This window comes from Tinamus guttatus, unplaced genomic scaffold (assembly GCF_059628265.1).
Source record: "Tinamus guttatus ecotype Peru unplaced genomic scaffold, ASM5962826v1 Tinamus_guttatus_pri_ptg000441l, whole genome shotgun sequence".
NCBI lineage: Eukaryota > Metazoa > Chordata > Aves > Tinamiformes > Tinamidae > Tinamus > Tinamus guttatus.
The window spans coordinates 701,686-725,184 of NW_028288975.1; the positions used below are offsets into that span (position 1 = coordinate 701,686).

The window sequence follows — 23,499 nt, forward strand, 5'->3', positions numbered from 1 at the left end:
TAATCTGCTTTAGTGTTCTATAGTTTTGAGTTGTTCGATTTAAACTGTTTTCTTTCAAAAGAAGTAGTAACAAGATGCTGTTTTGACCCTCCTGTGGCTCTCGGTGCAGTTTGGCCTTCGCGGGCCTGGGGCGAGCAGCCGTTTGCAGCGCGGCGCCGATTCCCGCGTGTGCTTTAGCAGCCCTGATTTAATTACATTTCACTCAGCAGGTGGCTCATGAGCCCTAGTCTGAAAGAGTAAAGAAGACAGATTGGTCTTTAATTATCCCAGCTGGAGCCCAGCTGTAATGCCCCGCGGTGTACCTGCCGAGGCCGCTGTTCTGAATACTTGCAGCGTTTTAACCTTGTCACTTCAAGCCTGCAGGAAGAAATAGGGCAGTTTATTAAAATCAGTCTGTGGGGATTCTTAGGGAATAGGGGAAGACCCACCTGTTTATAGATTTTTTTTTCAGAGGGGAAGGAAAAAGGCAAGCGTACATGTTGCATGACATGTGCCTTAGAAAGGTCTTTCCTTTCTCCCCCTGGTAGTGTAACCTTTCCCTAGCCAAGTGCAGCTGTCCAGCACCCCCTTTTGAAGGTCCCTATTAAAACAAACCCAAGTCCTTAGTTTCCTATGGAGGAGAAGGTATGTTCCCCAGAGGCTGGGCCAGGCCTTCCCACCGGCTGGTTTGGTTTCTTCACTCATTTGTTTACCCTGCTGTTAATTAAAGAGTCTCAGCCCAGCATGTGCTTCTGCACGTCTGAAATACCTGGAGAGGGCAGGCGGTTTTGCTAGTTCCTGGTATTGGTACCGTCCTGGTAATGATTTGTTTCACTTTTAACAGCTTCTGGAAGAACTGCTGCTTTTGTGTGTGTTTTGTGGGGGGATTTTTGGTTTTGTTTTTTAAGGCGCTAGAATTTGGGGTCTCTTTGCGATGGAAGAGGGATGATTAAAGCTGCTGCAAGGCGTAATGCAGCTGGGCATGTTGCCTGTTGCTGCCTGGGCGCAGCCTGTGTCCTCGTGTAAGGTCACCAAAAGCCTCAGGTACACACATACAAGTGTGTGTGTGTTTGTGTGTGTAAATATATATATCTCCTTCTCCAAATTCGTCAAATTGCTTCTGATCTGGGTGCCTTCCCAACGTGATGTGTCCTGCACAGTGTTGGGGAGATGAGGGCTGTCCCTTACTGCACCCGTATCAGCAGCGAGTGCAGCGAGTCTCTACCTGCTCTTGTGTCTGGCTGCTGCCCAGGCGCACGGAGCAGAGGGAATAACGATATGGGCAGCGATATTTGCTACCCACTTGTCTTATTTAGATGGATATTGAAGACCTTCCTGGAGCTTTGTCTTTGATGCATTTAAAAGAGAAAGCAGTGGAGGGATAGATGATGGTGGAGGAACGCCTGGTCCCTTGGTGTGTAAAACGCCCTGTGATTTTACGGATTCGGGCACGTGTTTGGTGTCTCCGGGCAGCCCTGTGCTCGCTCGTGCCGCGCTCATCCCGCCGGGAGCTGCCGGAGTGCGAGGGGAGACACGGAGCCGTTTCCCTCGCAGATCTGCAAATCGTGTTCAGCTCGTTGCTGTTGTCCAAAATCAAATGTAGCCGAGAATAAGCTCTGCAGCTTGAGACGTCCCGAGCAGCTTGTTTAACAGGGGAGGTTGCCAGGAACTCAGGGGAGAGCAGTGTTACTGGGTGATGACCTAATTGTTCATAAATCTCCTTGTAGAAAAGAATTAGTAATCTTAGGAGGACTATTAAAGTAATGCTGCTTATGTTTGTCTGAAGAAGAGAAAACTTGGCAGCCTATTTTTTTTTGACATTACCGCAGCAGCTCTGTGCAGAGCCTGCAGGTTCTGTTTGTCTGCCTTGTTTTTGACCTGCACGTTGAGAATCCAGTTCTTGCCGTGACAATATCTTGACCTACATCCTTAGAAATGCTAATTTTATCAAAAGATGACCCGAAGGATGAAGATACTGTGATAAAGTGGTAGCTCATCTGGGTTTACTCTGTGCTGAAAGCAGGATCCAGCACTTTCTGTCCATCCCTGACAGATAGGGAAACTATTTTGACCTGCCTTTGTGCGGAGCTGGAAGGAGCAGGGAGAGCAGCGAACGCAGTGCTCCTGTCCCAAGTTCTGTCTCTGTGTTAGCATTTCTGTTCCAGTCAAAACAAACTGCCCAGAAGAGAAACTTCTTCCTAAGTCTTATTTTTTTGCAGAGAAAACTCTCTAAAGTGGCCAATAGTCTCCTATTTGTTATCTTAAGTATTACAGTTCCAGCTGTAACGGCCTGTTTTGTGTTTGCAGGTGTCCCTTCTGGAGCACGTGAACTGACTTTGCACCAGGAGCAGGCTCGCCTTGCCGCGCTGCTCGCACCCTCCCTGGAAAAAGAAGGAAAGGGGAGTTGTGAAACGCGGGATTGCCAGCCCCTGCTCCCGGACCGCGCGTCCCCAGCCGCCGTTTCCCGACGGAGGTACCGTACGCGCGGTGTCCTGGCGCGGGCGGTATCCTGCGCGGTGCCTGCGGCGGGGCCTGCACGTTCCCTCCCCCAGGAGAGGGGCTTTGGGGGCAGCTGCCTCCTCGGGAGGGCCGGGCAGCTGCTCACCCGGAGCGAGGCCCCAGGAAGCGCTGGGATTAGGGAGCTCGGGCTGCGGCGCTGCCATTTGTAAAACTGCAGCGCCGCAATGGGCAAGTGGCTCAAGGGCAGTTTTCCTTCCATTAAGTACAGACACAGCCGTGTAAGTGAGGGTCCAGCTGGGACATTTGTGCACAGAGTGCAGAACAGCGTTGCTGTCTCGCCCAAGCAGAGGCCAGGATTGAGCAAGGAGCAGCAGATCCAACAGTGTGTTCCGGTGGCTGGTTTCCCCTTGCAGTCAGTTGCTTTCAGTGGCAGAAGTCTCCATCCTTGGTTGAAATGTGGACGTGGGTGTGGGCAGGACAGGCCACGATTACAATTTCTGTGTGGTGGAAGGAGGCTGTTGCAGCAAAACCAGTCGTCGTGCCCCATGCAGCGCCCAGTCGTGCAGTGAACGCGGGAAGCATCGACTAGAGAAGGCAAAAGCTGTGTCTGTTTCTCCTGCCTTTGTAGGAGCTGTAGTTTGGCAATTAGCTTTGCAGTAATTAAGTTCACCAAATGATGGGGTTAGATGCCCCAGAAATGCATAGTGCTGCTGGTAACGCGTCTGGTAAGACGTTAGCAGCTGCTGTTGCTCCTGTTGCACCTCCGAGCTCTGTTTGAGCGGAGGCAGCAGGGCCGGGCAGGGCGGCCGCCGCGAAGGCCCTCGTGGCCCGGGCTGGCACGGGGCGCCCCGGCAGCGCTCGCCCTGCCCGCGGGAGCGCTGCGTGCCCGCGCGCCGGGGCCTGACCCACAGCTTTATGGCTCTTCTCAGATAAATGTGTTTATTCTGTGTCAGTCAACTTTCCTGCTGCTTTGCAGATCGAATCGTTAAATATCCCATCAAAATGCATTTTAATATCTGGGTAATGCAAATATTAGCAGATCGGGGCGTGCGCCCTGGGCGCTGCCTGTGGCATATTCCATCTGCGTGGGGCAGTCACTTGGCTACCCTATCGCATTAGCCACCCTGGGTCTAGACAAGTGACTGGGAGTTAGCAGGTAGCTTTGCAATCGTTGCATTCACCGCGTTAAATACCCCAAAACATAAATAGTGTAATTTTACGGGAGCAAATGCCATTGGGAAGCTTGGTGTGGGGCGGCCGCGTCGGGGTGCGGGTGCACGCGGTGTTTCGGGCCCCTGCTCCTCACGGCCGGAGCAGCCCGGGGCCTTTCCCTGCGCGTCCCGTCGGCGCCGCCGCGGTGGCTCCCGGCCCGCCGTGCTCCCCGTGCTCCTTGCACGTGGGAATGACCTTTGTGCAGCCGGGGCTTCCCGCGGCCCTTCCCGCTGGTCCCGAGCGGCAGGGAAGGGGTCAGTGTTTGTCAGAGGGAGAGAGCGTGTTGGTTTAGGGTGGCATCACACAGGGAACAGAGGAAACTGCTTCGCAGGGGAAAAATCCTGTTGACGCTTTTTTTTTTTTTTGCCCCCCTCTTGTTGCTTTTGTGTCGGGTCCCTTCCACGGGACGCGGCCGTGAACAATGTGCGGCGCCGTGCCCGGCCTCGCTGGGGCTTTTCTGGAACGAGTCGGTGCAGGAGGGCCCCGAGCGTGTCCGTCCCTGCGGCGCCGGAGCAGCCGCATCGGCCTCTTCCGCAGCCCACGGGGCTCCTCGCAGCACTGAAATCGGGTCTCTGTCTCCCTCTCCTCCTCTCGGAGGCAAATGCAAAGATACAGGAAAAGTAGGGGTGGCTGCTCCATGGCCGTTCAGATCCAGCGAGATTAGAGAGATTCATGAGGCAGTTTTTAATGCCTGTTCCAGGAAACATGTTTCGAGCGTTGCCGGTATCGGTTCCGGAGGCCCCTCCTGAGCAGCCGTCCCGCTTCCCCGGCCGCGGCCCCGCGCACGCGCTCTTGGCTAACGGCTCCTTCTTGGGAACACCCAACTTCCAGCAGGCCCCGGGCCGCCCCCGCGGAAGCCGGGCCTCCTCCCGCTCCGGTTCCTGCCCGCGGAAGGAAAGTCCCCGCGTTGCCCGTTCGGCTTTTTTCGCAGCGCCACCATATATGGCCCTGGGGAAGCGGGAGCAGCCGGGAATGTCCCCGCGGACTTTGCCTGGCCTTTCCTCCTCTCTTCCCCCCGCCCCCGCGCTGCACAGCTGCTGCTCCGGTGCCGCCGGATCCGGGGAGCCCTCCCTGCTCCCGTCCTGCCTCCCCTTGGCCGCGCGGGGCCTGCGGAGCCTCCCCAGCCCGCGGGGCCTCCAGGGACCCCAACACGCTCCTGCGTGTCTGAAAACAGCACTTGACACAGCTTTTCCAGAGAGCGTTTTGGTTGCAAGGCCTCCCTTGTCCCGCTGATTTTAACAAGTCTTTTTAGGTAAAATCACAAAACGCGCCTTTTTCAGGGTGCTGCTGTTGCCACTTTAAGCACTTTAAGGCGCTGCGCCACTTTTCAGAAAAGTAACCGGTTGTCTTTCCTAACAGAGCTCCGAGATTTAACTGAAAATGTCTGGCAAAACGGCTAACACGACCAATAACATAGCGCAGGCCCGGCGGACTGTTCAGCAGTTGAGAATAGAAGCCTCAATAGAAAGAATAAAGGTGAGCAGACGTCTCGTGTGCTAAAATTTGCACCTACAAGGCATCTGAATGCGCGTAGGCTTTTTGAAGGAGGAAAGTCGCCGAAATTGGATTTATTTAATTTATGGCAGAAAAGAAGCCAGTTTTTCTATCTAGAAGGGCTCAGAAGTCGGGTGTGTTGGTTGCATTGCCTGTTCAGGTTACATTTGTTTCCCTCCTTAAATCATTGTCTGGCCCCTTTTGAAGGCTGTCAGAACTAAGTTACAATGTCACACAGCAAAGGCCTTTTTTCTTAGGTATAGATAGTTTTCCTTAAGATAAGGCGTGGTGTCATGGAGCCGAAGGCACCTATTTAGTGTTCTAGAAACAGCCAGCTGAGAATGTGTCTGTAAATGTTAACCCCTACTTCAGAGATAAAAAGCTCCTGTTTATTTTCGGTCCTCTGTCACAGCCACGGAAGAGGTGAGCATTGCCACTGCCTAACCCTGCAGTGTCCTAGAACAGGACACTCAGATTCAACCTTTTTCCCCCCTTGCCTCTGTCTTCTGCAGGTGTCCAAAGCATCAGCGGACCTAATGCTCTATTGCGAAGAACATGCCAAGAAGGACCCTTTGCTGATGGGCATCCCTGCCTCTGAAAACCCTTTCAAGGATAAGAAAACCTGCATTATACTATAGGAGAGCAGCAGCACCTCCACAGCTCTCCCGAGCAAAACCCAGGCAGATGTATAGAAAAATAATCTGTAAGGTACCCGGTATTAACTGTGTAAGACAGCTCTTCTTTTACCATGTGTACAAATGATTTCTTAAGCTTTTTTCAAGCCGTTCTTCTGTTCCGTATCTTTCCTAGGAAGCAAGGTTTCAAACTGAGTTAACTTTTCCTGTCAAGTGGAATGGGGTCTCTGGGACAGAGCCAGGGTTCTGCTGCGCTGGCTCTTACACGGGGAGGAGGAGGATGGCGAGGGGGGCTCTGTGTTTCTGGAGGAATATGTTCAAGTTTTTGTGTTACCCAAACAAGACCGAAGTTGCCTGAGCTTTGCTGACAGACCGGCAAGTCAGAGGTTTGGAATCCCGACCAAACGTCACTTGTTTCTTTTCTAAGTACCCTTGTATGCAGCGATGGGAGTATGTACCCATATTGCTGGTGTCCTTGTGTGTATTTATGCACATACGCATTTTGAAGTGAATTATCTAGCAAAAATTACCTTGAAAATGAAAATGGTTGTAGCAACTATTGGTAAACTCCAGAGATTCATGCGTTCATCTTTGGTTATGTTTGTTTGTCTCTCACAGTAGGGTTTCCAGGTGCAAAACTGAAAGTGTCCAGAATGAGGTATATGATGATTTGTTTCTCTTTTAGAAGAGGGGTTGAAAAAACAGAATTTTCAAAATCAAGTTTGCTTCTCTACATTTTCTCCTCTAATTGGAATCTGTTTGATATTAAAAATAATAGTAATAATAATAAAGCCACTGAAAGGATTAAAGGCTGCAGGTGAGTATTTCACTTGCTCTGTGGCTGAGGTAGATGTATGACTGTTGCTCTAAGTCTCACTTATATTTTGTGCAGAGATTCAGAATTTGGCTCTTTTAAGTTCCTTTTTAAAGGGGAAAAATGCCAAATTGTATCCAGATTATGGTTATGCAGATATAATTGGCGGCCTTTCCATCAAGTAAGTGATTTTATACATATGCATATTAAGAAGTCTTGGTTTGTGTGTGTGTACATATATATATATATAAACTTTAATGGCATATTTATACAAACATTGCATATTAACAGAAAACTTTGAGGGGAGAGAAAATAATACAGACTTCAGATGGCTACAAATGCATTTTGTCTTTCTCTGTAGCCAGTGATTCGGAAGCTGAAATTGAGATCTGCATTTCTGTAATGGTATTTACAGAATTTATTAACCACTTGTAATTACTGTCTTATGTTGCATATTTGTCAATTCTGTATTAAATTATATACACGCTGTTGATAATATATTGAGAAATTATATATTTTCTTTAATAAGCCTCTTTAACAAACAGCTCCAAAACCTAAAAGCAAGACTGACAGTAGGAAAATTGTTCTGCTTATTCTGTGCTGTCATTCAAATTATTTTTATAATTAGACTATTTTTCTAGTGACAGTTTCAAAACAATAATGTAGATTCACACTGGTTTTATTTACTGTGTTTGAGTCTATCATTTTATGATGCGTCATGTTAGAAATAGTAATTAACTGCATCTGGGTATGGAAGAATATGCACGCGGCGCAGTCTCGCTGTGTGCCCAAGTGCCCAAACGGGGACAGGGGCCGACTTCATGTCCTTGCCCAAATACCCTTCTTCTGTGAAGCCGTTGTCCAAAATGATCAGCATTTTTCTTTAGCCAGAGCTCCAAAAAACAAGGATACCCTGTGCAGATACGAGGATGGTTTGAGCGCGTGTTTTGTACGTGCTGCAGAGAAATCTGTTTCTCTGTTATTGCCCCTCAGCAAGGAGCGCTCTAGGTTCTGGTTTCGGGTCCAGCCGGACCGCGCTGCTCCGGCCGACGCTTCCCTGCGTCGCGGCTCTGCGACCTCACGTTCTCCCCTCGTTATTCCAGACCCGGGTAACGCTGCGGAGCCCAACTCTGCCCTTCTAATGCCGGGTTTGTGGCAGACTCATCCGTTCTGCGCCGTTACTCCCGTCCTGTAAAACTCCCCAGCATTTTTCAAGCTGAAGTTTAGTGCCACGACTGATTTATTTTAAGTTTTGTCAAACGGCTCCGCTGCAGGAGCCCGACGCGTCCTGCTCGTCTCTCCCCGTAAGCAGAAGCAGTTGTTGGCGGTTCACGGGGCGCCGGGGGCCTGATCCTAGCTAGAGAGATCTCCAGAGCTCTCACGAGTGGGGTCATGTACTGAGCTCGTGAGCTGTTAAAGCTGTGCTGCAGCATATGCCTGTTTGTAAAGGAAAATCTAATTATTATTTTCTTCAGACCTATTTACTGTTAGGTGTATTTTTCTACTTTTTTCAAGCGATTTTGACATTGTTACAGCATTGTTACAACATGCAAAATTTCTATGAGCATCTGTTGTGTTGGTTCTCATCTGCTGTGTTGGTTCTCATCTGTTTGAGCAACAAAAGGACTCGGTTGTGTCTTTAATCCCAGATGCAGCTTTAAAAGGATGGTGCCAGTTTCCCTTCGGATGTTTCTCACTTTTAGGTAGGACACTCGAGTGACAGCTGAAATGGTAACGCGAAGGTGGTGGGTTCTCATGGCCTTGGCTGTACGGATTTTTCAAGTAAACCATGTATTTTTAAATGCAATAGGCAGGGGTACCTGGAAGCTCAAGCAGTTGTGTTTTTGCATCAACTTTGCTCATCTGGTATAAATCATCTACGGAAAGAAGAGGAATTGGAAAAAAAAATTAAAGAAAGATGGACTCTAATTAGTAAAATGAGACGGGAGAAACGCAACCATTAAGCTCACGGGTGCTGCAAGCTTCAGGAATGAAGAGATTCACCCTGCAGAGCTGTGACCTGGTGCTCTTTGACAGATGCCGCTAATCTTTGTGTTGCCTAAACTGAACCTGATACTGCTCCAGAACGCGTGTTTGTACTTTTTTTCACCATAAACTAAGAAGCCAGCTTCCTGTTTGTGTCTGCGCTCTCTGGTTGGTCTCTTCCACGCGCCGCGGGAGCTCCTGTGCTTTTACCCCGTGCACTTTGCTGGGGCGGTTGCAGGAAACGCGTCCCGCGCCGCCGAAACCCTCCGCTCCTAAAGCGCTGCTGCTTTTCCTGGTGTGGCGGCTCCTCGCCGCGGTTCATTCTGCCCTGCTTTCCCAGCGCTGATGTGCGAGGAGGAAAGCAAAATGGGGAAAAAGAAAAGGAAACCCTCACCGTGGCGTGTTAAAGAAAATCCAGGTTGTGTAAGGGGTGCATCGGCTGGGGCTCTGCATCTTTGCATTTCCCGTTCTGGTGTTTTTTTTTTTTTTCCTTTGTTTTTCATTTTAGCAAAAAGATTTCTGCAGAAGTTGGGCTATAGGTGCCTGGAGCTTTGGGAAGGCTTGGTAAAGTCTTAATTGGGGTGGAAGCGGGGAATCTAGGGGTTGTGTTGGTTATTTTCTCCTTTCACGTCGCGGTTTGGCCCTGTTGCGGAGTGGAGGCTGCACAGAGCTGCCCACCTCCCTCTCCGGGGAGAGTTTTGTCCCTGCATGGAGACCACATCAGAAGCTCCCCGTGACCCAGGGAAGTGCCACGGAGTGTTGCAAGGGGGCCGGTTTCAATCAGGTTGAAGTGCTCGGTGTGTTTGCTCGGGGTGACGCTGCACAACAGCGCTCGGGCCAGAGGGCAAGCGAGCTCAGGCTCCTCCTCTCCCTGCCCTCTGCTTTCTCCAAAAAGGAGGGCACTTCCCTTGAAACCTCGCTATTCTGGGGCTGTTTTGGAGTTCTGAGTTAATGGCCTGATGTGTGTTCACAGCCAGAGAAGGAGGTTTTCCCCCAGCCCCGAGTTTTTCATTATACAGGTGTATGTGCGTGCGTGGCCGGGGCCGCTCTGCTGACTGCTCTGAGCAGTCTCTTGTGCTGCAGGACACACACACACATGCAGACACACGTACACACACACACACACACACACACGCAGGAGCTCCTGCCCGCTTCCCAAGCCGGTCGGGGCTCCTGCCTCCCACCAAGCACACGCAGCAGGAGCCCCGGGCTTGGAGCGCGGCCTTGGCGGCGCAGGGATGTAGGTCAGCAGCGCCCACGGGGGAGGCGCCTGCCCGGAGCCTGCCGCGCGCTCCGGCCGAGCCTGTTTGCCCTCTCCTTTGGGGCCGGGAGCCGGGTTCTGGCGCAGGGATCACGCTGCGCGTTGGCAGCGGCCCCAGCACGCAGCAGGGCGAGCTCCCAGCGCAGAGACCGGGGGGCCGCAAGGACAACGCGCGGGGCTGCGTCGCGGCTCCGCGCAGAAGAGCGCCCGAGGGAGGCCGGGGAAGCAGGGAGCGCTGGGGCCGGCCAAGGGAGCAGCTTTTCCGGGGAGGAACCGCGCGCTCCCGGCGCGTCCCGCGGCAGCATTCCTGCCGCCCGGCTTTGGCGGAAGAGCAGGGGCAGGAAGGGCAGCACGGGGCGGCACCGGCCCCCAGCCGTGCTGGAGCCTCCTTCAGCTCCGCTGGAGGTGGGAGCAGCATAAGCAACAGTCCCTGCAAAACAGCAGCAGCCACTTCCTAAGTTAGGATTCTGCACCAAATAACCCCCCGTGCCAGGCTGTGCCTTGGAGCAGGCAGCACGTGGCCCTTGCGAGCGTGCACTGCTGAGCAGGGTAAGAAAGAAAAACAATGCGGCAGAACTGAGGTTAATTTTTTTATTTCAAAAAAAAAATCCAAAAACACTATCCAATTTCAAACATTTATATTAATGAAGACGTATTTAAAACATCTGAGTGTTAAAACAAGTGGTGTGGCTGTCGACCAACTGCTTAAGGGTGTTCTGGTTCCAAAAGCTTGTAGCATAAATAATTTTTCCATCAATATCATAAAATAACTTATTATATATCTTAGCATATAAAACTTGAGAATTAACATCCCAAAATACAATAAAATTGCGTGTAAAAATGTTTTGATTAACCTTTTCCCTCTTTTGCAGTTAAGGTATTTAAACCAGAAACTAAGTTGCACTTTAAAGCCTGTTAAGGGTGTCGGGTGCTGCAAGCAGCTCGTCCACGCCGCGTCTCCGCTTGGGGGCAGGTTCCGCTCCGGCAGCAGCTCCGGCTGCTCCTTCAGCTTCGCTTCCGTGTTCGTTCCCATCGCTTCCAGCTGCGGAGTCGCTTTTGTCTTTTTTCCTTCGGTCCCGCACAAGACGTAGATCGAGCGCAGCCTACCCCACTTGACTTCAGTTTTTTTGTTTTTTGTTTTTTTTTTTTTAATTTTATTTTGTTTTCTCCTGTAATCCTTGTGCCAGGGCAGGGAGTTACTTCCTGAGCAACGGCTAAAGCATTTCAAAACTTCAGTGCAATCGTGTTCGGCGGGTTCCCGTCCGGCTGCCCTCACCGCTCGGGGAGGTTAATCACGGGCACCCACTGATCCATGTAGCGACTCTCGCGGCAGAAGCAGAGCAGCTGGCTCAGCGCCGGGTCCTTCCACTGCGAGGCGTAGGGGTGCTGCAGGAACAAGGGGGACAGGGGGTGTTTTAGCAGCCGCGCGCGGGGTGTTTTTGCAGCGGCTTTGCCGCCGGGGCCTCACCGTGACGAGGACGCAGTGCAGGTCGGCGGGCGGCGTGGCGGCGGCGCGCAGCAGGTGCGCCAGGCGCGCCGGGTTGCTCACGCGCAGGATGTTGATGTCGTTCTCGCAGCAGAAGGCCTGCAGCAGCGTGAAGTGGATCTGCAGGGCCACGTCGCGCCCGTCCTCCTCGTCGGCCGCCAGCAGGCACAGCACCACGCTGTCCGCCGCCCTGCGGGGACACGCGCGAGCGGCGCCCGTGAGGGGAAGCAGCGGGGACGAGGTGGCGCGGGGGGGTAGACGCGGCCGCCGCACTCACACGTTGAGCAGCTTGGCCGCCTCGTAGACGCCGACGGTGACGCTCCGCTGGCTCAGCGCGTTGTTCAGCACCTCCTCCAGCGCGTCGCCCGCCGCCTCCATCCTGCCGGGACAGCGGCGCTCAGGCCCGGCCCGGCCGCCCCGTGTCCCGTGTCCCCGTGTCCCGTGTCCCGTGTCCCCGTGTCCCGTGTCCCCGTGTCCCCGTCCCTACCTGCCCGCGGCGCCGCGCTCGCCCGGCAGCTCCTCGAGCGTCATCGCCCGCGCGCCCGCCCCGCGCCGCGTCCCGCCGCCGACTGCCGCCGCGCGCGCCCCGCGCGCCGCACCCCCGCCGCCGCCCGCCCAATCCGCGCCGCGCTCATTAGCATGCGCGCCTCCTCATTGGGCCATGCAAATGAGCCCGGCCCCGCCCCCCGGCGGCGCCGCGCGAGGGGGCGGGGCGAGGCCGCCTGTTGCTGCGCGCGGCGGGCGGGGGGCGGGGCGGCCGCTGAGGCGGGCGCGAGGGGGCGACGCGGAGGTGGCCCCGGGGTGGCCCCGGGGTGGCCCGTGTGGCCCCGTGTGGCAGCCCCGGGGGGCCCGGCCTCGTGGCTGGCCCTCACGAGGCGTCCAGTCTGCAGCGCCCGGCTCCCCGTGCACCACCCAGCGCTCCAAAACCTGCTTTCCTGAGGGAAAAGAGGGGCCACCGGGGCTAGGGCAGCAGCTGCGTCGTGGCTGTTGGTCTGCTTGGTGACAGCCGAGTGCACGACGGCAGATAAACCACCCCAGAGCGTCCTCCGCAGCCCACCAGGACGCACCTCGGCCCTCAGCGTCTTCTCGGGCGCCAGGTCGCTCCCGGCGTTCCCGTGCGTCCCGGTAAATGATTGCTGTCGGAAATGCTGATTCACGCGGCAGACACGAGAAAACTTTGTCCCCGGGCCCTGTTGCGGAGGGAGCGGGAAGGCAGAGGCCGCCGGGCCGCGCTGGCCGGCAGCCAGGGAGGAGCGTGGGCTCCTTCCCGAGCACGCGAGGCTGCGGGGCGAAGGTGCCCCCGCGGATGCGCCCACGGATGGGCCCATCCTCGGTGCCACCTCCGTGCTCCACGTGGGCTATCTCGGTGCTTTCCCGGGACAGGGCTTTGGCGGGCGGCCAGCGGAGCTGTAGGTGCAGCCCGCCGCGCTCGCCCGCTCCTGGAGCCCTGTTTTGCACCGTTTCCGTCGGGTGAGTCAGCACGGCCGAGGCAGGGCGATAGCCGTGGGAGCAGAGCCTCCCTGGAGCGCGAGCTCTGCCCTGGCATCATCCTGGGAGTCACGGCAAGCGACATTCGGGCTGGGAAAACGCTCATCGTTATGGATCGGCACATCTCTGGAGCGTTCGGGCCTTCACACATCACAAGATGAGCTTCCAAATCATGAATTCAGCAAAAAAACCCACCCTTTTCCCCCTTTAAGCATAAAGACTGCATCCTGATTACTCCCCTTTAAATGCAAGCCAAAACACTCAGGAAATAACCTCACTAGCTCTTTAAAACTTAAGCAAAAATATTGTGAAACATCTGGTACGGCCTTTTGTGCTGGCAGTAGTGAAAGCAAACACTATTTGGACTTGCGGTTTTCAATATGATCACGATAAAGCGGTCGCTTGGCGTAATGTTATTAAAAGAGCATTTTACAGCTCATTACAGGATCCCATCCAGCCAGCGCCCGGAGTGGATGGAGGAAGGTCATGGAGCGATGTCCTGCAGATAACGCCTGTCCCCAGTTGCACAACACGACCCAGCCCGCAACCTTGGAGCCCGCCCGAGCTCCCGGGTACGCGAGTGCGGAGGTTCATGTCCTGCGTGTGCTGTCGGCCTTCCAGGAACTTTTATTGCCTTCCCTTATTTCTGAATCGCCTCCCACTTTTGCTGCGTAAGCGGCGTCAGGAGTGTGGTGAGACCTTCTCGTCGAGCGAAAGCCACATTCCTGCCCTGAAAATGGACCTTGTCCCCAGACACGTGCCTTGCAGGATGTACCATTGCTGGTTGCAGCATTCGGGACCTTTGGGTGCTTATCAGTGCTGGGCCCAATGGGGGTAAATAAGGTGGCAGAGTCTTAAAATATGTGCTTGGTTTATAGTAAACACTGCAGTTTCGCTGCCAGCCGTGCCGCTGGGGACGGTGACACGGCGGATTGAGGAATACCCGGACGGTGCTGCGGCCGCGGGTCCGGAGCGCAGGGCTCAGCTTGGCCTTCCCCTCCGACCCTCCGACAGTATCAGTTTTCCAAAATAATGTTTGTTTAACTGCATCACAGTGTGCTTGTGAAACGAGCTGACCCTGAAGCAGGACACCAGGGTCCATTCTGCAGGCTGGTCCTAGAATCACTTAATTTAGTGAAGATCTGGCTATGAAACTCTTTTCCACAGCATAATATGGAGGGTGATGTAAGCAGATACCCCGTCGCCTTGGGCAGTCGTAGGAAAGCTTCCGAAGGGGCAGGTTTCCTCGGTTCAGCTCTCCCTGCTGCTCCTGCTCTCAGCTCAGAAGCGATGAGACATGACACGACTCACCAAACCGTGTTGCATCGAGAGAGAGGGAAAAGCCTCTTGCGCAGCAGGTGGAGGGGCGGCAGATGGTGGGAGCGCAGCAAGGCAGGTGGGACCATTGTGTGACGACCCCCCGAATTAAGTGCGGGTAATTTGCTGTATCTCCATTGTCAGGCTTCCCTGCGAGATATCAGATTATGTGTCGCAGACGGGCTGGCAGTGCGAGTCCATCTGCGAGTGCTCGTAGAGCTAAATCTGTCTGGGGTTAACTGGAAAACAACTGGAGCCTGTTTTCTCTCTCGCAGATATCAGTAACTCCCTGAAGCCAAGCTATTAATGACTTCATGCAATGCCGTAAAACTCTTCATTTTCCCAGAAGTCTCCTAGTCCAAGGGCTGTTTTTTTAGTTCTCTCTGCACAGATAAACAGCAAAGATGTCTGAGGAGCACACGGATTCCTCCTCCTGCTTTGCAGGGAGGAGAAACTTTGGTGTTGATTTCCAGAACAGATTTGGCCAAAGCAGCAGAGCAGATGCAACCCCCTGACCTCTTCCGAGCGCATCCACAGTGAGGAGGGCTGCTTACCCGGTCGCTTTTCATCGCAGATCAAATATTTACCAGCATCGTGCATCTGCCCTTGGAGAACAGGGAATGTGCCTGGATGCGCTGTGTCTATTGTCTGGAAAAAGCCATCGCTGCCGTTCCGTGGGTTGAACAGACGAGCACATTTCCAGCACACAGATCGTTCCCCCGATTTGCGAGCAGAGTCACTGAAGAGGAGGATGGATGCTCCTCTGCTGCCTTTGCTGGTCCAGAAAGAAACCTTCCTGCTATGCCCACGTATAAAATAAAGCCAGGGTGTAAGTACCTTAGCGGGAAATATGCGACGTGCCTTCTGCTGCTGCATCTGCCTGAGCAGGACTGCTTGCGTTAAGCTGCTTGCTATTTGCAAACATTCAGTTGACAAACTAAAGGCACACTTTTTGTCTATATTTTGACAGCATTTTTAACATTTTGCTTCCATAGAGCTGAGCAATTCTGTTTCAGTTTCTCAGTTTTCTCTTTTGACTTTATTTTTGTTGAATTTAGGTGCAGCGCAGGCTGTTGTCGCTGCAGCCTCGGGAGCCTGCGCTGCGACACCCGGCAGCCCTTTCCGCTCCGGCCAGAGCGCCAAACGGAGCCGGAGCCGCAGCCACACGGACACAAGAGCCAGGACCCAGTGCAGCAACATGGAAAAAGCTTCTGGTGCAGAGACATGAGAGGCTGGAGGTGCGAACTCCCCGGTGCAGCGGCATCGCCAGCGGCCTTGCCCTGCTCCCGGCGGGACGTGGGCTGTGCATGGAGCTTCCCTTGGAGAAACCACCTTCCTCCCCAGTGTCCCCCCTTCTGCTCCTGCTGCCTGGCCTGGCCCTCACAAACATATTTCAATTAAGTTGCCCAGTAGCCTGGAAGTAGCCATTCTGGGAATGGGAAGGAAGGGAATTTGGGCTTAACAACCTTCCCCTTGATGTGACGGCGGGGGGCTCGCTGCGTGTGGCAGGTGTCACTGCTCCCGTGTGCCATGGGAGGAACCGCTGGGTCCTGCCTCTACATGGTGCCGTGGGAGGGCTGGAGAGGCACCGTGGTGCCAGGCACCATCGGGCAACGCCGCCACCATCCCGACCCACGCAGGCGTTACCCGCCTTGGGCTTCCCCCTGCGCCGTGCCCGGAGACTTGGAGCTCGCCAACGAGCATGAGATCGATACGGACTCACAGTTGTCCTTTCTTTGATTCCCATCTGGCAGCTGTCACTAAATCTCCCTTTCATCACCTGCCAGAACGTGTTAAGGGCATTTTGGTCTCGCACAGACCTCTGAACTTTAATCCTTGCTTTCATAATTTGCCAGGCTGGTGCCTGCAGTTCCCTCTGCAGGGGTGTCCAAGGCAGCGCTGTCAGGAACCTGCAATTAGCCACGGAGGCAGCTGCTCAGCTCTTCCCCACCGGTGCCTGCTGTTGCCCTCCCCCTGCAATCAGGCCCCCAAACCTTGGCAGGCGGCCGTGGGCAGCGTGACGGCGGCCAGGTGAGTGCTTATTTAATTCCTATTAATTAACTGCTCGGGAAAGGTGCCAGGTGGGCAGCCGCGGAGCCTGCAGCCTCCCGCGTTGGCAGAAGCGCCCGCGCGGCAGCGGGATGAGCGTCGCGGGGCTGCCCCGCGCGCGTGACTCAGCCCGGCCCGCGCTGCCAACGCGCCCTCGGCGGGGACGTCCCCGCGCCAGCGCGCCCGGCCCGGCTGGCGCCAGGCAGGCAGGTGAGTCAGGGTTACAGTTGCTGTAGGAGAAGGGCCGGCGCTGCCGGCTGCAGGGCCGGCCTGGCCGCGCCGCAGAGCTCCTGCTCTTGGCAGGGCTTGAGGGCGGCCGAGCTGGGCAGAGCCACCATGCGAACGGTGGCGGAGAAGCGCGTGTCCTCGCGTGCCTGCAGGCCACAGGCGCGCTCCCCAGGGCCGTCCCTTGGGACCGCGGTGCTTCCCGGGCTCCGGTGGCCCTGCCTGCACCAGCAGCTGCTGCGTCAGCTGTGCGGCGCCTCGGTGCGCGTGCGGGTTTGTGGCACATACCACGTGCATGTGCAGTTGTGCAGATTTTTGCACCAGCCTGGCTAACCCCACGCTAACGCACGCCTCCGTTAAATAGCTGCAGCTGTTTATGTCGGCGAGACCTCTGATTTACTCGAGTTTCTCTAGGCACAGTGCAAGGGTGACGGTGCCAGCTGGAAGCCTCGTCCTGCCAGAGGAAATCTCGGGAGCGGGTGCAGGAGCCCAGTCCCCTCCGCGTTCGAGGCTTTTCCGTGCGCCTTCCCTGCTGTGCAGTCAGTGGGTGGGTTATCCGGGCTGCACGTCGGCTGCATCCCGGATGCACAGACACCCCAGCTGGCCCGTGCCCAGGATAAGCAGGTCTCCGGAACCGGAGCCACGAGGAGCACCGCTGTGCAAGTGAGTCACTCTGTGAACATCGCCCTTGAGCATCGTGTCCACGGAGCAGATCTTGGTGCGCGGGTCCAGCACAAGCTCCCGGGCTCTGGCATGGGGCCGTGCGGACCCCGGAGCCGCCGCGCTCCCGGCAGCGTCGCGCATCGTGCAGGGCTCCGTGCTCGCTGGGCAACCCCCAGCACGGAGACTTATTAACCCAAGGGGAGGGCGTCCCAATCATGTGTGTGTTTTCGCTAGCAAAGAGCAGTAACTCCCCCCTTCAAGCATCTGTGTGCTTGGATTGCTTGAACCCTGGTCCGTCTTCCAGGAATAAGCCTGATTCCAGGTTGGAGCCTGCCCAGCAGCTGCTGCACCAGCCGGGGGAGGACGGAGCGGTGTCGGAGGCTGTGACCTGCCCCCATGTCCCTTTCCAGCCTGAAAGCTGCAGCAGGAGCCCAGCTGCCAGAGCCGCTCCGGGCCCAGCGGGGGCTGCGGCCGGGCCAGCGCGAGGCCGGCACAACTGCTGGTGCTGCAGGAGGATGGGCCGGGAACAGGGAGCAGCCGGGGCCTCCCGCACACCGACGGCGTCTGCCTGTCAGCAAATGGTCAACCGGAATTTTCCCCAGGGGAATAGCTCAAAAAAGCAGTTTGAAATGAGTTGCACTTTGCACTCTCCCTTCCATATGCAAGAGGAATGCATGGAGAAATGCCATTTTTCCTTGTATTTTCAATTACACACTTGAGAATTAAAGTCTTTGTGCTCTGGAGGTGAGGAAGATGAGTGGATGCAAATTTTAACTAGAGGATAGTATTTCTCTGGGGTTTTGGGGGAATCGGTCATCACGTTGCACTGGGTAATTCTCTGGGGATAGTTAAAGTCTATCCCAAATGCCTCTTGGTGTATTTTTCAGCTACTTGGTGGCTGAGGTAGCTTGAAGGACGTTGCACTATTAGGGATTTACAAGGCGCCTACTTGGTGGCCGTGTCTGCGTTTTGATAGGAGCTATAAATGCCTCACTGGAGGAGAATATGCTAAGCCAGCAGGAGACGGGAAGGCTTCCTGCACATAAAAGAACACGTTGTTTAGTTTAAGTTTTTGGGAATGAGACCAAAAATCAAATAGTGTCGGTGAGAAGTTGGCTAACCCGCGTCCTTGCCAGACCCCCGGAGCAGGCAGCAGCGGCAGCTCGGTGCTGTGGCGGGCCGGGGGGCGAGCGGAGCAGGTTCCCCGCTGGCCCGATCCTGCAGCGTGAGCGCGTCGCCGTGCCCGGCATCCGCTGGCCTCCGGATTTACTGGCTCTGCCAGGGAAGTAACCCCTGACGCCAGGCACGGGTGGGAAAACGAAGGCGGTTTGCTCATAGCCAAGGGGAAGCGATTCCTCGTTGCTCACCCACATCCACAAAATGTTCACAAAAACAAACTTCTGCCGGCCTGCTGCTGCCACAGCCTCCCCCACGCTGGCAGGTCCCGTCTCCTGCGCAAGGGCACTTCAGCTCTCCGTTAGCAGCAGCGGGCAGAAAATCCGAGCCGCCCGTGCCATTGCCCTCGCTGGAGGCAGAACGTCCTTCAGCGCAGGCAGGCAGCACAGCCCCGTCTCCAGGCCTTCCTCCGAGCCCCCTCTTCCTGACGTGCCCCTTTGGGATGTTTTTGTGTGGCAGGCGCCGCCGCTTTGCTGCGCTTTGGAGTCCTGTGGACAAGCAGGGCCTGGGCATCCCGCCAGCTGCTTTCCTAAAAGCCGGGTCATGGCAGGCTGCTAGAAAACCTTGTTTACTGCGCGGTGCTGCGACCCCGTGGAGTTACAATTGCTAACACGTCTTGCTCATAGATGCAGAAAACACATTCAGGAGAGGAAACGTGTTGGTTCCATTGTCCAACTGCTGCGGGACTTTGCTCGCCGGCCAGAGGTACTGAGCACGGCGGGATGAGGATCCCACATCTCCAGCTCTGCAGAGAGGGACCTGGGTGTCACAGTGGATGACAAGTTGCTCATGAGGCAGCAGTGTGGCCTCGTGGCCAAGAAGGCCAATGGGATCCTGGGGTGCATTAAGAAGAGCGTCTCCAGCAGGACCAGGGAGGGGATCCTGCCCCTCTGCTCAGCCCTGGTGAGGCCACATCTGCAGTATTGTGTCCAGTTCTGGGCTCCACAGGACAAGAGGGATGTGGAGCTGCTGGAGAGAGTCCAGCACAGGGCCACAAGGATGATCAGGGGCCTGGAACATCTGCCCTATGAGGAGAGGCTGAGGGAGCTGGGCCTGTTCAGCTGGAGAAGAGAAGGCTGAGAGGGGACCTGAGCAGTGTCTAGAAGTACCTCAAGGGAGGCAGTGAGGAGGATGGTGCTGGCCTCTTTTCACTGGTTGTCACCGACAGAACTAGAGGAAACAGCCGGAAACTGAAACACCAAAAGTTCCACATGAACTTAAGGAACAATTTCTTACCAGTGAGGGTGCCAGAGCACTGGAACAGGCTGCCCAGAGAGGTTGTGGAGTCTCCTTCTCTGGAGATCTTAAAACCCGCTTGGACGCAGCCCTGTGCCACGTGCTCTAGGTGACCCTGCGTGTGCAGGGGTTGGACTAGGTGATCCCTAGAGGTCCCTTCCAACCCTAAGCATTCTATGATTCTATGATCCCGCGAGCGCGTTTGGAAAAGCTGCTGCATCCAGGGCTCGCTCTGCAGCACTGGCTGCTGGGGCTGATAGCAGCAAGCGGTGCTAAAAGTGCCTCCCTTTGCAGAAAGGGCCATTTCGCAGAGCGCACAGCGATTGCACGGGTGATGTTTTAGCAAAGTCACGGGGCAAGAACAGGGCTTTCTTGGCGGTAGGTGAGTCTCGTTTCCTGGCAGGTGTGGGTGAGCAAACTTTCTAACCTAAACAGAATCCGCACTTCCTGGTGCCCTTTCCACGGAGCCTGTGGTTTTGTTTGTGCAGATGTAGGTGGCAAGAAGTAGAGCTGCAACTGCCAGTTCATTGTTGGCACTTTCTAAGCCCCAGGCCCCTGGGAACAGGTTTCCGTGCACTAAGCAAGTGGAGTGTTGCCATGGGAGGGCTTGGTTGGGAATTCCTGAATCCTGGCGCCAGAGGAGGGAGCGAGAAGGGCTCGGGGAGAGAGAACTGCTGCTGACTTTTTATCACGCTAGGCGAGTTGGTCTCATTATTTAGTGCTAACTTATTATTTAATGCAGCGCTGGCCTCCGTTGTGCTTCCGTGCACAGCAAACAAACCGCTACACCCGCCGATGGAAAACAGCGAAGGGCGATGCTGTGCGGGGAGCCCCCGTCGTCTTCCCCGCCACAGCCTGCAGCGCATCGTGGAGACGGGATGAGAGACGCGGCGGCGCACGGCCCCTGGTAGGGACAGCACGGGGCTCGGCGCAGGCCACAGCCTTGCAGTGTGCGGATTAGCTGCCCCCCGGCTGGAGACGCCGGGATTCAGCGGCACGCGCCCCGTTTGCAGCGGATTTCGTGCCGGTCCCGGTGCGAGGGGCTGCCTGTCCCCGCGGGGCTCCCGGTGCTCCCGCTCTCTGCAGCGGGGCCTGCACTGCTGAACCGGGCAGGACTTGCCGCCTCCAGCCGGGCCGTGCAGCCTCCACCTGGGCTCCGCAGCGCCCTACGGAAACAGATTTACATGGAATTGGCAAGGGATCCACGTCCTATCGGGGAACGTTCTCATCTGCAGCCAAAACCAAATGCTTCTGATTCACAGCTCCCCACAACATGTGTCTAAAAGCCTCGCTGGGGTCCTGCTTTCCGGGCCACAACCCGCATCCGGCACGTTGGGCCGGATTATCCGCCCCGCGCCGCCGCGGGAGCAAACACGCTCCGCTGGGGCTCACGTGGGATCAGCGAGCAGGCCGGGAGCAACATTTGCTCCGTGGGGAACCCTGCATTCCCCTGGAGCTTGGCTGGCATGCGGGCATCACACCGGGACTGTGGAAAAAAGCACTCAGAGGGTGCTGGGGTCTCCCCGCCTGCGTTTTCATTGCCGCAGCCCCAACGGGTCCAGACAGCAGCAACGTCCCGCAGAAACGCTGCGAGTCAGTAATGGAGGTGGGAGCCCTGGGAGAGTTTCACTGACATCCTGTCTTACTGAGTACCCGTTTCTCTCGTTCCGTTTTCCTTTGTTCTTGAGCAGGAATAGGCTGCAATGTAGCTGTGGCTGTACAGACCGAGCAGCTGCTGTTCCCATCAGGGAACAAGGAGTTAAGGTTCTAGCAGGTTCAGCGCTTAGCCTTTATTCAAGGCAGCAGAAACCGGTGCTGCTTAGTGAAACCTGAGACCCGCCGCAGACTGTTATTTTTGCTTCTTCCTGCAGTCTTTGCAGCTCGGCGCTGCTCGTTAGGCAGAGGGGAGCAAGGGAAGGCTGCAGGATGGCCACGCTGGTTTAAAAACGCGCGGGGAAGACCGCTGGCCCGAGCAGCGTGTCCGTGCGAGCGCCCGCGTTGCGCGACCGTGACCCGGGGCCGAGCAGCCGCGGAGCCGGCACCAGGGGAGCAAAGAGCGCCCAGCAGCGTCTCTGCTGCCCTGCTCGCCCTGCCCCGCTGCATCCGTGCATCGCATTCCTTTCCCACTCACCCCTTCCAGTGTTTTTCCACCCGATCGCTGGCGGCAGAGCAGCGGTTTGTGCGATGGGACCTCACTTCTGCAGAAGTTCGAGTGTAAAGTTTGGTAGAGGTGGGCTCAAAAATGGAAAATCGTAAAACCAGATGCTGTCAACTAGTAGCCAGTTGTGCCCTACCCCTATCACAGCCTATGGTTGCCAGAGCTGCCCAGGAGTCGGGCAGGGTGCAGGTCACTGCTTGCAGCGCACGCTGCAATCTGCAGAGCACCAGCTCCACAGGGAGAGCTGGGCAGGGGGCACCGGGGAGGGCGAGTGTCCCCAAGGGTGTTCCATGCCCATGGGGGCTGCTCCTGGCACCCCAGACTGCCCTGAGACCCGATAACCGGGCACGAGGGAGGCAGCGCTCCCGGTCCCGCCGCGCGCTCGGCCCCGCGCTCACAGCCGGGCCCACACAGCTGCCAAAAAAACAGCAAGAACAAACTTCATCCTGTTTAACAGCCGTGTGGAAATGTAAAATAACACGAGGGCGACATTTACATGCATAAACAAACTCCTCTTCAGCGTGCTCTCTTCACAAGGAAACCAGCTTCAAAAGAAATCGTTCTAGGAACCTCCCTGGCGCTCAAAAGCTCCCTCCGGTTTCTGTGTTCCTGTAGCAGTGTTTTCCAGTTTGCTAAATGCTTTTATTCCGCCCCTGTCTGCAGGAAAGTCCCAGCATGGAAACCTGGGAGGCTGTTCGGGATGTGGAAAGAGTGAACCCGGACTGCAGGCAGGCCAGGAATGCACATGAAAACAGAACACTTGTTAAATTCATCCCTTTTAGTAATCTTTACTGTTCCCTCCTTGAGGAACAGGTAAATTATTTTGGAGGAGAATATAAATTCATTTAATTTCATCTTAATTTTTGTCCAATGTATGTCTAAAGCATTGAATAGGGAGAGTGTGTGAAAGTGGAGGGGGAAAAGCCTTTGCAATGAAGCACTGAGCTAATGCTCATTACAGTAATGAATACTGCAGTACATTTAAACGAAGCAGTGACATTTATTTGATAACTGATTTTAAAATGTGCATAACCATCAGAAGCATAGGCATCTCCTTTTCAAAAACACCAGCAAAGTTTCCAGGGTCAGTTTTGACCTGTCCTATAAAAAAGTGATCCGAGTGAGGAGAGCAAAGCAGTGTTCCATGCTGTCTCCCTGTTAGTTTTAACAGACCGGCCCTTGCATTGAGCCCTGAGGATGCTCCGTGCAGCGGGGCCGGGCTCGCTGCCCTCACCGGGTGCTTTCTGGCGGGGGGGACACGGGAAGCGCGGGCGCTGTCGGGGCAGGATCCGTTCCTGAGGGTGTCGGGTCCTGGGGACAGCGGCGCTCCGAGCCCTGCGGCGCGCGCGGCCCTTCCGCCGGCAGCGCCGCGCTCTCCCCGCGGCCGCGGGTGATTAATGCCGCGTGTGCGTGCCAAGGAGCTTATTTACACACTGTCTGCATCACAGTTTATCTTGTTCTGGCTCCTTCGCTGGAACTGGCAGGGATGACAGACATGGGGAGCTGAATCACCACCTCCTGCAGCTGTGGCAGAGCCTCTGCAGACTCTTCTTTATGCTCCTTTCCTTCGTGCTTGGGGAAAAACAGCTGTCCAGAACCAAAACTGCTGCAGTCACGTTAACCGTACTGAGTTCAGGGGACTGGTTTTGGTGGGTACCAACCCTGGAGTTCGTGGCCTGGAGTGTCCTGCCTTTATCCTCTTTCTTGCTTGCGTTTCTTGACTGTAGTTAAGAGCATTTCACAGGAGCTCCCCAAACCTGTGATTCAGCAAACTGCTTAACAAAACACCTCTCAGTTTGTGAGCAGTCCCACAGGACTGCTGCCATGCTTAGAGGGAGAGACAGGCTTGAACTGCCTATA

The 23,499-nt window shown here is 55.5% G+C and overlaps 2 protein-coding genes across 2 annotated transcripts; one reads left to right on the top strand and one right to left on the bottom strand.

Moving 5' to 3' along the window:
- Positions 1-2,413: 2,413 nt before the first annotated feature.
- GNG12 (G protein subunit gamma 12) lies at positions 2,414-7,234 on the top strand. Its single transcript, XM_088531952.1, has 3 exons — positions 2,414-2,452; positions 5,011-5,127; positions 5,658-7,234. The coding sequence occupies exons 2-3, from the start codon at positions 5,032-5,034 to the stop codon at positions 5,781-5,783; spliced, it is 222 nt and encodes a 73-aa protein (XP_088388078.1). The 5' UTR covers positions 2,414-2,452; positions 5,011-5,031; the 3' UTR covers positions 5,784-7,234.
- A 3,184-nt stretch (positions 7,235-10,418) lies between these two features.
- On the bottom strand, positions 10,419-11,907 carry GADD45A (growth arrest and DNA damage inducible alpha). The gene is made up of 4 exons (XM_088531953.1): positions 11,815-11,907; positions 11,605-11,706; positions 11,310-11,517; positions 10,419-11,227 (listed from the first exon to the last, which is right to left on the bottom strand). The coding sequence occupies exons 1-4, from the start codon at positions 11,856-11,858 to the stop codon at positions 11,114-11,116; spliced, it is 468 nt and encodes a 155-aa protein (XP_088388079.1). The 5' UTR covers positions 11,859-11,907; the 3' UTR covers positions 10,419-11,113.
- Positions 11,908-23,499: the final 11,592 nt, after the last annotated feature.

Bases quoted from the DNA above. Each gene is read 5' to 3' on its own strand.
- GNG12 (XM_088531952.1), top strand. From the start codon at position 5,032: ATGTCTGGCAAAACGGCTAACACGACCAATAACATAGCGCAGGCCCGG. The intron at 5,128-5,657 runs GTGAGCAGACGT...TGTCTTCTGCAG, and splicing joins CCTCAATAGAAAGAATAAAG to GTGTCCAAAGCATCAGCGGA.
- GADD45A (XM_088531953.1), bottom strand. From the start codon at position 11,858: ATGACGCTCGAGGAGCTGCCGGGCGAGCGCGGCGCCGCGGGCAG. The intron at 11,707-11,814 runs GTAGGGACGGGG...CTGTCCCGGCAG, and splicing joins GAGCGCGGCGCCGCGGGCAG to GATGGAGGCGGCGGGCGACG. The intron at 11,228-11,309 runs GTGAGGCCCCGG...TTGTTCCTGCAG, and splicing joins TGCACTGCGTCCTCGTCACG to CACCCCTACGCCTCGCAGTG.